The 17,768-nt window shown below is 40.1% G+C and overlaps 1 protein-coding gene across 1 annotated transcript in view; it reads left to right on the plus strand.

Annotated features, from left to right (window-relative positions):
• The window catches only part of LOC144269194 (vitellogenin-1-like), a 46,024-nt gene that overhangs the window by 11,581 nt on the left and 16,675 nt on the right, over nt 1–17,768 (plus strand). Inside the window, exons 11-20 of the mRNA XM_077824699.1 lie at nt 1,347–1,565; nt 5,486–5,703; nt 5,801–5,898; nt 8,910–9,034; nt 9,133–9,234; nt 9,316–9,435; nt 9,701–9,890; nt 9,976–10,069; nt 10,187–10,372; nt 15,907–16,051. Coding sequence (XP_077680825.1) covers nt 1,347–1,565; nt 5,486–5,703; nt 5,801–5,898; nt 8,910–9,034; nt 9,133–9,234; nt 9,316–9,435; nt 9,701–9,890; nt 9,976–10,069; nt 10,187–10,372; nt 15,907–16,051 — 1,497 coding nt within the window. The remainder of the gene's footprint in view (nt 1–1,346; nt 1,566–5,485; nt 5,704–5,800; nt 5,899–8,909; nt 9,035–9,132; nt 9,235–9,315; nt 9,436–9,700; nt 9,891–9,975; nt 10,070–10,186; nt 10,373–15,906; nt 16,052–17,768) is intronic.

A 17,768-nucleotide genomic window follows, 5' to 3' on the forward strand; every position in this document is an offset into this window, starting at 1 on the left:
TTCATGGCACCTTTTATCTGAGGCTCTCAAAATGCTTTATAGTGAAGTCTCATGACACACTTCCATGGTACTGATAAATATAACCATGTAAGATATGTGCAAATTAAGGAACACAAAGGTTAATTCGTTGCCTAAAGTCATGCAGTGAGTCAGTTGTAGAGCTAGGAACAGAACCCAGAAATCTTGGCACCCAGTCATCTACTTAAACCAATAGACTACACTGCCCACTGGCAATAATAATATCTAGCTCTTATACAGTGTTTTCCCTCAGTATATCTTAAAGTGCTTTGCAAAGGTGTTAAGTACCATTTTCCTCATTTTGCAGATGGGCAAACAGAAGCATAGAGGGCTAAACTGACTTGCACAAGGTCACCCAGAAGGCCAAGTGCAGAGCCAGGAATAGAACCCAGGTGTCCTGCACTGCAGTGTAGCACTCTTTCTCCACTAGGCTACACTGCCTCCCAGCTAATTAAGACAAATGTTACTGGGAAATGGGAAGTGTTTAAAGCAAAGCAAGGGGTCAGACAGGAAATGTTTTAAATTTGGATTTGCCTATTAGTATTATCCTGTGCAAGTTTTGAGCTAGATTAATAGATTAAAAATATGATGTCTTAAAAAACAAAAGTTGCTCTTTAGGCCTATCTGATGTATTGAAAAAATTCTATGATACTTTGGCTCTTTTCATTCAGCCCTTGTTTGTACAGTCAGAAGAGTTATCTACCATGCAAGAGTTAGTTCTAGCCACACACTCAGAAATGACAGCTGTTTAGACCACAAGTACAAATGCTGCCCAGTGCCCTAAAAAATGTTAGGGTTTTCTTGCTTTACAAGCAGCAGAATGAAATGGCCTGGTGGTCTCCCTATAAGTCCATGTTACAAAAACTGCCACTCCAGTTGGTAGATATTGGAACATTTATTAACCATCTCATAAAAGAGCCTAATGACAGAATGGGCCCAAACACTAGCCTGTCCTCTTGCATCTAGGGGGGGTTCTTAACCAGGTAAGGAAAGATTTTCAAATGCACCAATGCCAGGTTCCTAACTCCCATTGAAAGTCAATGGAATTGGGTCCTAACTGCCATTTTTGCCTTTATACATCTAACCCATCATGTTTAAGGTATATTGGTGAGGGACTGTGCACTGTTGCTGTCTATGCTGTACTTGTTCCAAGAACAAATTCACAACTTCAGTCTTCAGGGATAAACTTCCAGCAATTTCTATGAGCACTAAATGCAACTTAAAATACTTTCATTAAATTATCTGAACACACTAAAACTTCTCAGCCACCCCCTCAGGGTATGTCTACAGAACCGAACTGGAACTTAAACCCTCTTTTTGTTTTTCAGCCACTATATGATTTTGCAGCTGAAGCATCTGGCAGGGCTAAGGAGGAAGAAATGGTCCTGGCCCTGAAGGCCTTTGGGAATGTAGGACATCCAGCCATTCTAAAGCGCATCATGAAGTTTATGCCAGGATATGCACCTGGTGCTTCTGATCTCCCAGTCAGGGTTCAAATTAGTGCAGTGATGGCCCTGACAAACCTGGCCAAGAGAGACCCACGAAAGGTAAGGAAACAAAGAATCCCTCTTTAGCATGTGCTATAAGCTCAACGTGTTGTTTCTATTTGTTGCAAGACAGGGGTGGCATTTCATACATACATCTGGTGGTTTTCTTTACATTAGTTCCATTATTCATGAGTGGGAACCTCCAATTCCATATGACACATTCATCTTCAGTATTTCAGAATGCACGGAATAGCTTAGTATATGGATACGTTCATTATTCTGTTGTTGGGTTGTTGTCAGCATTTGCATTTTAAAATCTTATTTTCCAAAGATACATGAGAGATAAGTTACAGATCAAAATGTATTTAGTGTTATTTCAACACTGGTGTCAGAGAGAACCCACAAAGCAAGGTTTTCCAAAGATTTATATTAACTATAGATTAAGTCAGGTTTCAGAGTAACAGCCGTGTTAGTCTGTATCCACAAAAAGAAAAGGAGTACTTGTGGCACCTTAGAGACTAACAAGTTTATTTGAGCATAAGCTTTCGTGACCTACAGCTCACTGCATTGGATGAAGTGAGCTGTAGCTCACGAAAGCTTATGCTCAAATAAATTTGTTAGTCTCTAAGGTGCCACAAGTACTCCTTTTCTTTTTATAGATTAAGTGTCACATCTAATCATTAATCAGGGCCATATCTTAGATAGATATTGATATCTAATAGATATTGCAGATTTGAATCCTAATTATTAATGTATAGACATTGTGTGTGTTTAAGCCATAAACAGAACATTTATTAAATGTGACTTTTGTCTTTGAATTACATTCTGATCAGACAGCACAAAATAGTCTCTTACTCCACAGATCTGGCTTTACGGCTCCTCTCACCTGAAAACATAGAATCATAGAATCATAGAATATCAGGGTTGGAAGGGACCCCTGAAGGTCATCTAGTCCAACCCCCTGCTCGAAGCAGGACCAATTCCCAGTTAAATCATCCCAGCCAGGGCTTTGTCAAGCCTGACCTTAAAAACTTCCAAGGAAGGAGATTCCACCACCTCCCTAGGCAACGCATTCCAGTGTTTCACCACCCTCCTAGTGAAAAAGTTTTTCCTAATATCCAATCTAAACCTCCCCCACTGCAACTTGAGGCCATTACTCCTCGTTCTGTCATCTGCTACCATTGAGAACAGTCTAGAGCCATCCTCTTTGGAACCCCCTTTCAGGTAGTTGAAAGCAGCTATCAAATCCCCCCTCATTCTTCTCTTCTGCAGGCTAAACAATCCCAGCTCCCTCAGCCTCTCCTCATAAGTCATGTGTTCTAGACCCCTAATCATTTTTGTTGCCCTTCGCTGGACTCTCTCCAATTTATCCACATCCTTCTTGTAGTGTGGGGCCCAAAACCGGACACAGTACTCCAGATGAGGCCTCACAAATGTCGAATAGAGGGGGACGATCACGTCCCTCGATCTGCTCGCTATGCCCCTACTTATACATCCCAAAATGCCATTGGCCTTCTTGGCAACAAGGGCACACTGCTGACTCATATCCAGCTTCTCGTCCACTGTCACCCCTAGGTCCTTTTCCGCAGAACTGCTGCCTAGCCATTCGGTCCCTAGTCTGTAGCGGTGCATTGGATTCTTCCGTCCTAAGTGCAGGACCCTGCACTTATCCTTATTGAACCTCATCAGATTTCTTTTGGCCCAATCCTCCAATTTGTCTAGGTCCTTCTGTATCCTATCCCTCCCCTCCAGCATATCTACCACTCCTCCCAGTTTAGTATCGTCCACAAATTTGCTGAGAGTGCAATCCACACCATCCTCCAGATCATTTATGAAGATATTGAACAAAACCGGCCCCAGGACTGACCCCTGGGGCACTCCACTTGACACCGGCTGCCAACTAGACATGGAGCCATTGATCACTACCCGTTGAGCCCGACAATCTAGCCAGCTTTCTACCCACCCTATAGTGCATTCATCCAGCCCATACTTCCTTAACTTGCTGACAAGAATACTGTGGGAGACCGTGTCAAAAGCTTTGCTAAAGTCAAGAAACAATACATCCACTGCTTTCCCTTCATCCACAGAACCAGTAATCTCATGATAAAAGGCGATTAGATTAGTCAGGCATGACCTTCCCTTGGTGAATCCATGCTGGCTGTTCCTGATCACTTTCCTCTCATGCAAGTACTTCAAGATTGATTCTTTGAGGACCTGCTCCATGATTTTTCCAGGGACTGAGGTGAGGCTGACTGGCCTGTAGTTCCCAGGATCCTCCTTCTTCCCTTTTTTAAAGATTGGCACTACATTAGCCTTTTTCCAGTCATCCGGGACTTCCCCGGTTCGCCACGAGTTTTCAAAGATAATGGCCAATGGCTCTGCAATCACAGCCGCCAATTCCTTCAGCACTCTCGGATGCAACTCGTCCGGCCCCATGGACTTGTGCACGTCCAGCTTTTCTAAATAGTCCCTAACCACCTCTATCTCCACAGAGGGCTGGCCATCTCTTCCCCATTTTGTGATGCCCAGCGTAGCAGTCTGGGAGCTGACCTTGTTAGTGAAAACAGAGGCAAAAAAAGCATTGAGTACATTAGCTTTTTCCACATCCTCTGTCACTAGGTTGCCTCCCTCATTCAGTAAGGGGCCCACACTTTCCTTGGCTTTCTTCTTGTTGCCAACATACCTGAAGAAACCCTTCTTGTTACTCTTGACATCTTATTCTAAACCAGAAACCTTATGTTTTCAAGTTTTACTTACGTTCAAGATTCCTTTTTAATCACTCAGGGTGGAATATTGTTGTTTTCTTTTCTTTTTCGAAACAAAAAAAAAATTATATGGTTTTAATTAATCTTTACGTCAGCTTCACAACATCCCACTGAGGCTTTATCAGGGTTTCTGTTATACCCAATTTTTGTATATGTTGTCTTGATCCCATATATTGGCTCCAGGGTTAGCCGCTCCAGAGTGTGTTTTTAGCAGAAAAAATAAGGAAACAGCTGCTAGGTTACATGAGATATATAAGCAGGGAGATGGGGGTTGAGCCGTGGTTTCTTCTTCAGTGGAAAAGAAAAAGCTGCTTTGGTGTTTCAAAGCGGTACTGTGGCTGTGATTCCCCCTGAGCCCAGCACTCCTCATGTGGCCGAGGCAGTTATTTCATTACATTTATTATGCACTTTCTGGAAAAACCCTAATGTGACGTATTTTAATGCCCATGACTGGGTGTTCCACTGTATGAGAAACAATGGGATCCCAGGTTTGTGGTTTACTACACACACAAATTTGCACTAATCATTCCTACCAAGTGCCCTTTCATTTCATTGCTTAATTTGAAATAGTTGTGTACATTTTGGAAATATTTGCATCCTTGTAGTCACCTTTATTTTAACATTTGCTAATCCACATCATTGAGTTAACATCAGGTCAGTTAGAGCTTGAGCATTAAAGTACTTTGGATCAAGCTGAGAATCTACAAGTATCTATGTGGGGAAGAGATTTCTGATAGTAGAAGGGCTGCTCAGTCTAGCAGACAAAGCTATAATGAGATCCAGTGGCTGGAAGTTGAAGCTAGACAAATTCAAACTAAAAATAAAGGCACATTCAGGGTAACTAACCACTGGAACAACTTACAAGGTAGGTGGTGGGTTCTTCATCACTTGAAGTCTTTAAGCCAAGATTGACTAGCTTTTTAAAGGAATTGCTATAGCTCAAACAGAAGTTCTGGGTTTCATGCAAAATGCATTGGATGAGGTCCTTTGGCCCGATAAGGTCAAACTAGATGGTCATAATGGTCCCTTCTGAACTTAAAATTATGAACTTTGTTGCCACATTACTTGCAAGAATTAAATGGAAAAAATAAAGCATGGATTTTATTTCTAACACAAGACTTGTACTGCAGTTATGGTAAAGGATGGGAAAAGATGAATAGTTAATTGCAAATGTTCAAACATACAGAAACTTAAAATTCTATTTCCTATTTTCAGGTACAAGATATTACCCTGGAGTTGTTCCTAAACCACAAAATTAATCCTCAAGTCCGAATGATTGCTGCATTTGTTCTGCTTCAAACCAAACCAGGTCTTCCTGTCTTGGTGACTTTAGCTAATGCTATGCTAAAAGAACCTAGCATGCAAGTGGCAAGTTTCATCTTTACTTCCCTGAGGGCTCTGGGCACAAGTACAGCTCCGGATCTCCAAGTTGTGTAAGGGGACTACACATTATTTCTCTAAAAAAGAAACTTGCTTTCCTGCTAACTGCAACAGAGACGTTAATATGGTACAATTCACTGAATCTTTCAGGGCTTCTGCCTGCAGAATGGCTATCAGAATACTCAGCCCCAAACTTGACAGACCTGGCTATCGGTTCAGCAAAGTTTTCCGCTTTAGTATGTTTAGAGGTAAGGCTCCGATTTCTCCAACTATATTAATCACCTGTAGGCTTTGAAATAAAATACACATAAGTTAAGGGTTGGGGGAAGCATACAAGCCATGGGCCCAGTTCTATAGATTCCTGAACTGCTTGTCAGTTGCACATTGCACCTGCAAATTCTTCCATCATCAGGAATATGATGCCATAGCTAAGGATCTTCCTTTTAAAGAAATTTATATACATGTGCATTTTACGTTATACACAGCCAGCCCAATATAGCTTCCATGATGGGCTAGGAACAATGCAGACATAGGCCAAGTTTTCAAACCATGGTTGGGCACCAAAACTGAATATAAGTGGTCTGATTTCTAAAAGTGCTGAGCCTCCACAACTCCCCCTGAATTCAAATGCAGCTGTGAATGTTCAACACTTCTGAAAATAGGTGCCCATATTTAAGCATTCAAGTTTGAAAATATTCAGACACAAACATTTCTTTTTCCCATGAACAACTAAGATTTACGTCCACAGCTTTTGCTTGCACCATCATACCCTTAATTCTCCTGTACAATACAGTAGATCCATGCATGGAATCCTATTGATATGCCACTCCTGTCCATGGGAGTTTCATGCACAGGTCATAGGCAATGTATGGCCGTTAGCTGTATGAAGAGAGAGCATGATAAGAAGACACATGCTTGCTCAACCAAATTCTAGCTATTTTCATGCAAGTTATATTTTATAATGGCGATTATTTAAGTGGTGCCCCTGTACAAATGACCATGACAGCCCCAACAATTTGGCATACGTAGCTGGCAGACTAGGGGGCTTATATCTATAAACACAGTCCCTCTGTATTTGGATGTTTTTATCACTTTTGTAACTCATCAGGATATTTAAAGCTACTTTTGTAAAAAATCAATGAAAAACAAGTCTTTGAAACATTCTAAACCTAGAGTGATAACTGTAGATGTATTTTGTTGTTATTGAGTATTATTAATTTATTATTATTATTATTATGTTATTATTTTATTGCAAAGCCTTGGTAGTGTTTGTTATTGCTCTGCCTTTATTTCATGTATTTTACATGACCATTTAATCTGCTCTACAATGAAAATAAGTATAGTACACACCACAGCGACCACAGTAATATATGATACACATGTTTGCTACCTTGGAGATGCAGCCAGAGAGTGGCTGAAGAAATACAGTCACTAATACGTGCTATGTGAACTTTTGTACTTTTTAAAATGCATTCAGGGAGATACTCTAAAAATTATTACAGAATTAAATAAAACACATTTATTAATATTTTAGGGTTTCATTTTTTTGAGCATTGCTTTTTGTCAGAACTGTTTTTTTCTATCAGTCTCTCAGTCTTCCTCGAGATATGTCATCTAGTCAGATGAATTTATATGTATCCACATCTCTCTAGCTATAATGGCTACAGTGCATCATATGACTGTGCCGACACGATTTTCCATTGGTAAATATTGGTAAATATCTTCTCAGAAAACTAAAAATATTTGATACTCAAGCTGTATGAGTTACTGACACACACTGATGGAAAATGTCCATGCTCTCTTCAAGTTAATACATTTTGTGTAATCATCTAATCATTTACAAGCAGCAATTCTTATTAAGCGTCAGTAGGAGCAATGTTTGGATTAACAACAAGATTTCATGGCCTAGAATGTAGACAATATGCACCTGTAACACACTGGCTAAGTGTCATGTCCTACATCAGTGGCTGGTTCATATAAAGGATAATAGAGTACTAATGCTACTAGCTAATGGACCTATCTCAATTGGTAGAGACCTGTGTTTCTGGCGTTGAAAGCCCCAGATTTACTCCTTAGTGGGTGATCCAATGTGGGATCATTACACACTAAAATGACATCTCTTGGCTGTATTGAGAACAGTATGAAAATTATAGCTCCTGATGGCTTAGTTTGTTGCCTCCAGTCCTTTCTCCATTAGATTCCTGTGTTATGTAGTGGGATTGCAGCAACATAGGGTCTCGGTAAAGTTTATTCAACTTTGTGCTACATTGTTGGTGTTGTCTGGTCCTAAAGCCAGTTTAACCAGCATGTCAAGTATAATTCCAAAGTAAGGGTGATCCTCCAGTGGCAGAGATCTAACATAGGAGTTCTTCAGCCACTCATACTAGCCGCTGCTGGTGTAACAAGGGAAGAGTGGACATAGCTGGAGGAACGGAGGTGTAGTAGGGATGCTCCTGTGATATCCTGGTTCTCACATATGGTTTTGGTCTTGTGGTTGAAGCCCAGCTTTTTTAGAAGAGCCTTGAGGCTGCTTTCACACAGCACAGGGACTAAACTGGACAGAGCTGCACCAAGATCAAGGGAGTACAAAGATGAGCTTTAAACCACCTTAGCACAGAACCATCCGACAGATTAACCATGCCCTAGGATCTGCCCCATTGTGCGTGATAAACCTAAAGAACAGGAAATACATATAAATTACATTGCTCTGTATTTACTAGACAGTTAACAATTACTGAGCAATTAGTGCCACTTCATGTAAGGAGTTACAACATTTATTACTAGATGTATTTAACTGCCTTAGAGTAATTTGGGAGACACATCTACACCTCACCATCTGTCCTGATAGGACATCTATATCACTTTCCCTGAACTGTTAGCAAAGGATGGCAAATCTGTTTCAATTCCTGATCCCCATTGTCAAGTTACATTGAATGATGTCTTGTAAATGCACCTCATAAGCTGATGTTACAGAGTCTGACCTGATGTAAATGATATAGCAGAAGCAATTGAAAAAATAGAATAATTGCTATGCAAGGAGCAGGGGAGTTGTAATTTTGTCCATTAATAGTTCAGATATGCAGAATATTCTGTTTATGACAGTTTTATGCCATCAGTTTTATTACTGGGATTTCTGGCCTCTCTCATGTCATGCTGTATTGCTCATATTATGCAATAAGTAAATTGATACAGTCTGCACTCTGTGGTTTTAAAAACTAACTGAGCTTGCGTTTTACTGTATATTTTCCTTTCTCTTTAGAGTCTCTTATGATTGGAATGGCAGCCCAATTTTTGACACTGAATAACGTAGGCAGCATATTCCCATCAATAGCATTGTCCAAATTCAGGGCTCATTTCGTTGGACACATTGCTGAACCTTTGGAGGTAAATGAGCGTTCCCACAATTTTTCTCTGATTAATATCACTGTTTTGTTATCCCTCCCACACTTCTTTTTTCATTTATGATTTACTTCTTTACACAGGTGGGACTGAGAGCTGAAAGACTGCAGGAGATGTTAGCGAAAAGACACTTACCTGACAGTGATTCTGACAGTGCATTTGATGTGAGGGAAGTTCTGAAAACGGTGCGTTTGCAGGAAAAAAATGTAGTAAGGGGTTAATCCTGCCAACTCCAGGAACATTCTAACAAACTTCTTGTCACGCAGCTCTCTGACTGGAAGGCACAGACCAGTGATAAACCTCTTGCGGCAGGCTACATGAAGATGTTTGGACAAGAAATCTTCTTTGGTGCACTTGATAAGGATTCCATGCAAACTCTATTGCAGGTAGCTCTTTGATAGTACCATCAGACCCATGATCAAACGGCTTAAAATACTGTTTCTTTTTTTTTCTCTTTCCTTTTTTTTTTTTTTTAACTTTACACTCATGAGATGTTTTGCTTTAAGGATTTGATCGTGTACAATAAGTTCAAACTTTGATCAACAGTAATTATTATCACTGCTGGCAGATTTTCTCCTGGAGCATAATTTGTGACATGTACTATGTTATTCAAGTTCTACTTATTTAAACAGGGCAAATCTATAATTGCAGGCATTGTATGGACCAGAAGAAAAAATTCCCTCAATAAAAAAATTCATAAATCATCTTCAAAGTGGTGTAGGGATCCAGTGGTCGAAAGCTTTGTTGTCTGCAGAAATCCGTCGCATTGTGCCTACGTGTATTGGATTCCCAATGGAGACAAGCTTGTATCATGCTTCTTTCACAAATGTTGCAGGAAGTGGTAAGGCAAATTGAAAAGCAAGTGGCATGCAGGACTTCTAGGTATTTTTTACATGGTTTCATTTTCTTTTCTTTCTTTACAATAGTTCAAGCACAGATTTCACCAACTCCAAGTTCCGATTTCAAACTGGCTGACTTACTTAATGCCAATATTAAAGTGCGATCCAAGCTGACCCTAAGGTAAAAATTTAGTAGAAAATAAAATGATCATATTTCCAAATGCACAGGGCAGTTGTAAGTATCTGTTAACTCTTTACTGTATGCATGCTACTTCACCATGTTCTTCTAATTTTTCAGCATGGTCAAGGACATGATCTTTGTAATGGGAACTAATACACACCTGTTCCAAGCTGGATTGGAGGCACATGCTAAAGTGAATGTAAATCTCCCTATGAACATTGCAGCTACTGTGAATATTAAGGATAAAAATTTCAAATTGGAAATCCCACCATGCAGCCAGGAAACTGATGTCATTACTCTAAGGTAAGCTGCATCTGTTTTACAATTGGGATTTCTGAACTTTCTCATATCAGGTTATATCAGTCATATTATGATGCTTTTGGTGATATTATATTATCTTCCTATGTACTAATGCAGAAAGGAATATTTTGAAAATAAAATGCATTTCCTTTTTAGGAATCACCCCATGCAAATAATTTGGCTGACTGGCACTCTCCGGCATTACTTACTTATTATAGAATAAATGCCTTGAATCAAAAATTATGCTTAAATAAATGCCACTTCTCTCCAGTGGTCTTCACTTGCTTTTCTCTTTTAAACCACCTTTAGGCCCAAGCTGTTTATAACATTCATTTAATCATTTTTCTCTCAAATAACTACACAATATAAGGTTAGGTTTAAGCAGAATAAATCCCATTGATTATAATTGGAACACATTGCTAATCACACATACACACACACACACATTCAGTGTTTTAAAATTGTCCAGCATTTGGCATTTCTTGTGTTTTAATCTGGTTTTCCTGTGGTGGGCATTTGATCTTCTTGCCTCATAGGTCTACTTGATTTACTACCATTGCATGCAACTGCAAAACACTCTGGAAAACTATTGTAGCCCGATGCCAAAGAAGCAAAAACAGATAGAAATACAAAGAGAGGCAGGGAATAAAAAAAGAGTGTGTCCAAGGAATCAAAGCAGCAGACCAAAGCTTAGGAAAATGTTCACATTCAAAAAACACAGAAAGCCAGGCTGAAAATTCATCACAAAGGAAAAAGTGCCACCACCAACAGAAATCTACAATGCCCAGAAATGTTAACAAGTTTCTGTTCTAGGAATATGGCAGCGACAAAAGAATTCAGTGTTTGACCCCCCTGAAGTTAGCATTCATGGCTGCTGGCTCCTGGAAGCTCTGCAGGCCTCTTCAGTTTAGCAGCCATGGAGGCTGATCATTATTTGCCCTTAAAAGTCCCCTGTCCCTATTATGATCACAAACTGTCTTCTTAGGCATTCTGTATTACACCCTCCTCCAAGGATGAATCTTTCACTCCATCAAGAGTGATCATAACCAGGTTCCCCACAATGACTTTGGGGGTTCCAGTGAACATGCTCAGGAAGCACTCCAGGTGCCTAAACAGAGGGGTGAGTTCTTCCACAGTTGACAGATCATCAGTTATCTGTGCAAGAGCTTCAAAGGAGCCATGGCACAAAGTTATTTGTTCAGTCTCTTGCATGGACCACATGTCTGTTCCTGAGATCAGCTAGAAAGGGATATTTATGCCAAACACGCTCAGTAGGTCCCAGTGTGGGACAGGTTAAAGGGAATATTAAATAAATAAATAATAATAATGAATATTAATAATAATGCTAAACATTTACCTGGAGCTTCAAATTGTTATACAAACTTTAACTAACATACAACACTCCTGCAAAACAAGTAAAAGTTATTTTTCCTGTCTGTCAGAAAAGGAAACTGAGACACAGAAATGTGAGCCAGGTCAGAAAGTGAGCCAGCATTAGGACTGTGGGATTAGAATTCCTATTCAAACCACTTCCCCTTGCTCACCTCTAAGTATCACAGCACAGTAATTTATATGTCACCTGAAATAATCTTAGATAGAAATAATTAGATAATGCCTAATCAAACATTTAAATTAATGGTATAGACTCTAGCAAAGATGAGCAAAGTTTTACCACCATCAGTTTTTCTTATGCTTATAAAAGCATTTCAAAACTATGCTACAAAACAAGTGAGTAATGGCATATGCACTCAGAATGAAACAATGTGCACATAAGGGGAATGATTAGAGAACAGAACATTGAACCATGTCACCAAAGTACTTCTGAAAAAAGTAAAATCTTAAAGGTAAGAGGATAAATATTAAGCCAATATATGGAGAATTAGCAGGAAACCTTAATTTAATATGTATTTGTTTTGCATGATATTTTGAATAATTCAATGCTTCCTGTCAAGTTATAAGAAATCTATTGGATTCAATATTTTGGAAATGTTCTGACACTGTTTACCTAGTTAGCTTTGTAGCCTCTGTTAAAGAAACCACTGGGAATGGTTCTAAAGGGGAAGCTGAGAAGTTGGAAGCATTTGCTTTTTAGACCATTTTTGAGCGGCCTTCATAATTAAACTATGTTTTACAATATGGCACTTTGACTCATCCTTTATGGACTTCACAGTAGTGAGCTAACTAGGAATCATAGAAACACAGGGCTGAAAGAGACCTTAAAAGGTCAGTTAGTCCAACCAACCTGCACTGAGACCTTACTGTGACATTACAGATAGTGACAAGATAATTGGCTGCATGGGGAAGCTAGCATTACTATCTCCTGGCACCCATGCTTTGAGAGCAACCAGACTTCCGTGCGGATGTAACTGTGAGGAAAATCTGGTTCAATATTATCAAGGCTGGTACACTATATCTGTGAGAATTGTGAGATGCATAAGACTCCAGCAGCAAATAAAAACCCAGATGAGAAATCACTGACTTCTGAAGAATTGGTTGAAAGTGTTGATGATAAAGACACTGAAGCCCCAAGACAAGAGGGTAAATTTAGGACTCAGACTCCCTTTTCAACACATATCACAACTACCCATTAATAATACTACATGAAAAATACAAAGCATTGCTTCAATCCAATCCAATCAAAATTAAACTGAATTTGAGAAATAATACAAATCCTAGGTATTTTTAAAACCTTTTTCACACACTTATTGGGCTTTGCATATTTATTGGTATTATATTCAGCTTGCCAGCAAATGGCCACTTAAAAACATATTTTTTCCTGTAACATTTACAGGAAGAAATGTAAATAAGCTTTGGGGGAAATCAGAGCCTTGTGCTTGAAGTATATATATGGAGAGATGCCAGAGAATGCACTACACACTTTGAAAATGTATCTCATATTCATAATGACAAGCTATTGAAATATATACATTCACTTGAATAATGCTGTGTCCCAGTTTTTAAAAAATTGTATGTTGGCCTGGCAGACATTGCTTCACAGGAGCCTCTTATAAATAAGATTAATGACAGAATTGCAGAAGTTTATGTGACATGGGATAATTTCACTCTCCTAGAAAGGAGCACACAAGTATGCCAATGTGTGGTGCAAGACATTGCTCGGGAGATGTGGTGTGCGCGTGTGGGAGGGAAGTGCCATACCTGTTCAAGACTTTATTTTTGTAACATTCTTGTGCCAGATTCTGAATTAATTTTTCCTGGTATTAATGAGGAGTAATTCTGTGGATTTCAACTGAGGTACTTTGGCTTTTCACTGGTGCACATGAGATCAGAATTTGGCCATAGGTTTGTTACTTGCATATCATTTTTGTATTTCTTATAGGTAGTGTCATAACCTTGTTTTAAAATTAATAAAGACTTTTTTTAATAATGAAACGTATTCATATATAGCTCTTTTTTCCCCCTATGCTAAGTACTTAGGACAACACTCGCTGCTGACATAAACGGGCCCACTTCAACAGAATTGTGCCCCCGCCCCCCCAGCCCCCACACACACACATATTGAATTTGGCTGCTATTATATCACAGATAAATGAACAGCTTCTTCTCTTATCCAAGAATACACTAATACATATATTGGAAAATCTCCCTTTTATTTTCTCCCTTGTGTGAGGATCACAGAGAACAGATTCTTTCATACCCTAGCTGTAGGCCCTCTTTGTAACTGGTTTTTTTCTTGTTAAAGAGCCAGAGCTGGCTCTTGCAGCCTGTTTTTACTGTGCTGTGTGATTCTGCAGACATTGACACGTGTCACCTCTGATGCAGCTGCATTGTCAGCTCTCTGAGCACAACAGGGAGGAATTGATCCGCCGCTTTCATTAGGTGGCAGGAGTAGACTATTGGCATAAAAAAATAATACTTAAAAAAAAAAAAAAGGAATAGGAGAGCGTTGTGCCTGGAGACCCAGCCTGCTGTTCAGTGGTCATTTAAATTATTGAATGGGACTGAAATAAAAGCCACTTGCTTTTTCTTTTGTCCCCCTTATCCAGATGAGCCATCTGAATTGAATGTTGATTTGTATTTTCTTTTATCCACTCCGCTTGTTAGGAAGAATATTTCACTTCAGATTCCACTCTTCAAGGTTCTACTCACTCTCGGCATGGAGCATTGCTGTCATGTCCTTATCTAAAACTGAAGAGCAGGAAAAGCAAACAAAGCCCCCCTGGGTGACACATGTTTTATTGAGGTGTTCCACATGAAGTGCAATTGTGTGCTTTACAGTGCACGCAGCATGGCAAGAGTCTTCAAGAGGAAGAGAGCACCATCAAATGAATACAAATTCACCTTTCAAATAGGGGAGATTGAGAGCTCTCAGACTTTCACACAGTGTGGACCTCATTATAATAGAGATCATCTCATAGGCCATCTCTCCATTTGCAGTCAGGCAGGCCACCTCCTCTCATTCACAATCCCATAACAACCCTGTGGTAGCTACAGCTATTGCTGACATGAAAAAGAAACGTTAGGAGCATACATAAGGTATTTTTAGTTGTATTTTAATGTTATTAAACAGCTAGAAATAAAGAGCAAGCACCAGAGGTAAGATCCTCATCTCTGTGTGAGCCCCCTTACACCAAGTAAAAGGGCTGGAGAGGTGTAAAGAGACTTTAAAAGCCCCACATCTGGGTGGAGGAGGATTCTCCCGGTCATGGAGCAGCCCAGGATTGGGAAGGCACAAAGGTGGCTTAAAGCCAGCTCAGCCCCCCTCTCATTCTGAGCCTCTGAAAGGTGCAATACAGAATCTCATCCCACGTTACTAGTACCAGATCCAAGTGCCAATGGACCACCAGCAGTCCATAGACCACATCTTAGGAACCTCTGTACCGAATATTACTATGTAAATAAAGTTCTGATGATCTGGGGAAAGCAGTGATTCTAGCAATAATGCAGTTGCAGCAAGTTGCGGATGTCTTATTCAGGTGACTCTCGGCGCCTCTCTTCAACGGCATTGTTAATATATGTCACACAAGAATTTACATTTCATGGCATACTTTCCCTGGTGTTTATTATTTTTAATGATAAAAAAGAGAGAATGAAGTAACCATTTAGTAACAAGCATCCCAAGTGTGTCTTTTCTAGGCTATGTAAAATTTTGAAAATTAAAAAGAAGACCATAATTTCCAAACATGGGAGCCAAAAGCTAAGCAATTAAATCCATAGCTAGGCACCAAACTAAGTGGCCCCATTTTCCAATGTGCTTACATGCACAGATCCCACTGCTTTCAATGATTGGTGCAGGCAGGTGTGCAGCACCTCTGAAAATCAAGCCACATATTTAAGAGCCTAAGTATGAACAGAGGGGCCTAAACGTTTGCACCCAACTTTGAAAATGTTGGTCTACATTTCTCTGCAGCCTTTATAGAGCTTGACAATCTCACTAGCAGGATGACTGCTGTAAATATCTGTGAAGTAATTTGCAAGGTAGGATGTTTATTGCTAAGTACATGCCACAAGATGTAATTCAGATTTTTTCCTCAGAAGTGCTTATTGATACAACATTCCCCTTCATGTTTATTCTTCAGGTCTAAGACATATGCTGTTACACGAAATCTTGAAGACTTAGCTGCCACTAAGATGACGCCGGTTCTTCTACCTGAGGCAGTGCCTGACATAATGAAGCTGTCCTTCGATTCAGGTTCCGCATCAGGCGAGAGTGATAAAATAAGGGTAACACATATTGGATTTTGAACATTCCTTTTGTTTTTTTGATCAGTGTAAGATTATCTCCTTTATCCAGAAGTGAATTTTGTATTAATGGTTTCTGACTGGTGTTATTTTTTTCAAAATGAGTCAAGTACAACATTGAGGCAAAAATAACCCAATAGTAAAGAAATCTGGAATTTAATCACAGTGTCAGGCTAAAATAATTGTTTTTAGAAACTATAGCATTTTGTTGAATAATTAATTTTAGCATTTCCTATGGGAAAGGCCCACAACCCTTTAAATGCATTATAACTCTCATGTAGCCTTCCTGTAAATTAACAGGGGGGTTACAAAATGTTCCACGAGGCGATGGCTGGATTATTCAACAGGTAGAAATGAAATATGATGTTGAGGAATGGGGCATTTCTGATTCAGGATGAATGTCTGTTTTTGTGACAAGTCAAATGACTGAAATATAATTCCATTTTGGGGACACAGTTTTCAGTAAGGGCTTCCTATTCCAGCGTCTTCGTGATGCTCTAGTAACGTATAGGAGACACAATGGCCCTATGGAGAATTTCTCCAGTGTAAGAGCAACACAGGATGGTGTACACAGCACTGTACTGAACCCCTCACAGCCTCTGCCAGAGGGGTATGTTGGCAATTGGCTCCTGGGTGGGATGGGGATCCAAAGGAGAGTGGCCATAGTGCTTTGCTGTGAAAAAGCCTATAGGCAATCAATTCTGCATATTTTATTTGTCAAAATAACACAATATAATCACACCAGTTTCAATTATTTTTGGTCATTTATTTCAAAATACCTTTAGCAAGTATGTCTATAACAGACAACAGAAAAAGATTCAGAAAATGTTTTTTGACAAAGAGATTACTTACTATGCATACAGACGCTCCCCAGCTTACGCAATCATTTCATTCTGGAAAGCCTTGTGTAACTCAAATTTTGCATAAGTCAGAAACGTACACCCGTACGTTACACAAAAATTTCCGCGACTCGAAAATCCTATTTCTGGCTTATGGAGCTTTTTCTGTAAGTGCAAATTTGTGTAAGTCGGCTCTTTTGTAACCTGGGGAGCGTCTGTATTATTACTCTGAGTATTAATTCATTTAAACTACAATACAGAACCATATTTCCTGCACCCCTCAGAAGCAGTGCAAAGGCTGGAAGGAGCCAGGGGTAACGGAGGATCTGAGTGAGAGGAAAATAATTGCTGAGATAAAATAATTGCCTGGGTGTGAACTTAGAGGGTTGTGGGGTATGGGTGGGAAAAGTATGGAACAGGGGTTTTTTTGGGGGGGAGAGGAGAGGGACTGTTAGGGATCTTCCCCCATATACATCCTGGTTGACCCCTAACCTCTCCCATTCATTCAGGCACATGTGTCCCCCCACCTCCACTCAGATACCCACTCTCCCCATCTCCATGTGGCTCTTCACCCCCACTCAGACACCCTATGTCCCTATGTAGCTCTGCACCCCCTTCCCCATCACCATGTGGCTCTGCATCTCCCTTTCCTCTGTGGCCATGTGCCTCCATTCCCATTCAGCCCCCGCCCCAGTCGATCCTTCCCCACTAGCCCTTATGATCCCCTGTCTGACCCCACCAGCACCCACGCTGTCTGTCTCCTCATAGCCCCTGTCTCCTGACTTGGCCCTCTGTGAAGAAGGCTCTGCAGGCTCTTTCTCTTCCCTAGCTGGCTGGGAGCTGCTGCTGTGTTCTATCGC

Source organism: Eretmochelys imbricata, chromosome 8, assembly GCF_965152235.1.
Source record: "Eretmochelys imbricata isolate rEreImb1 chromosome 8, rEreImb1.hap1, whole genome shotgun sequence".
In the NCBI taxonomy this organism is placed as follows: domain Eukaryota; kingdom Metazoa; phylum Chordata; order Testudines; family Cheloniidae; genus Eretmochelys; species Eretmochelys imbricata.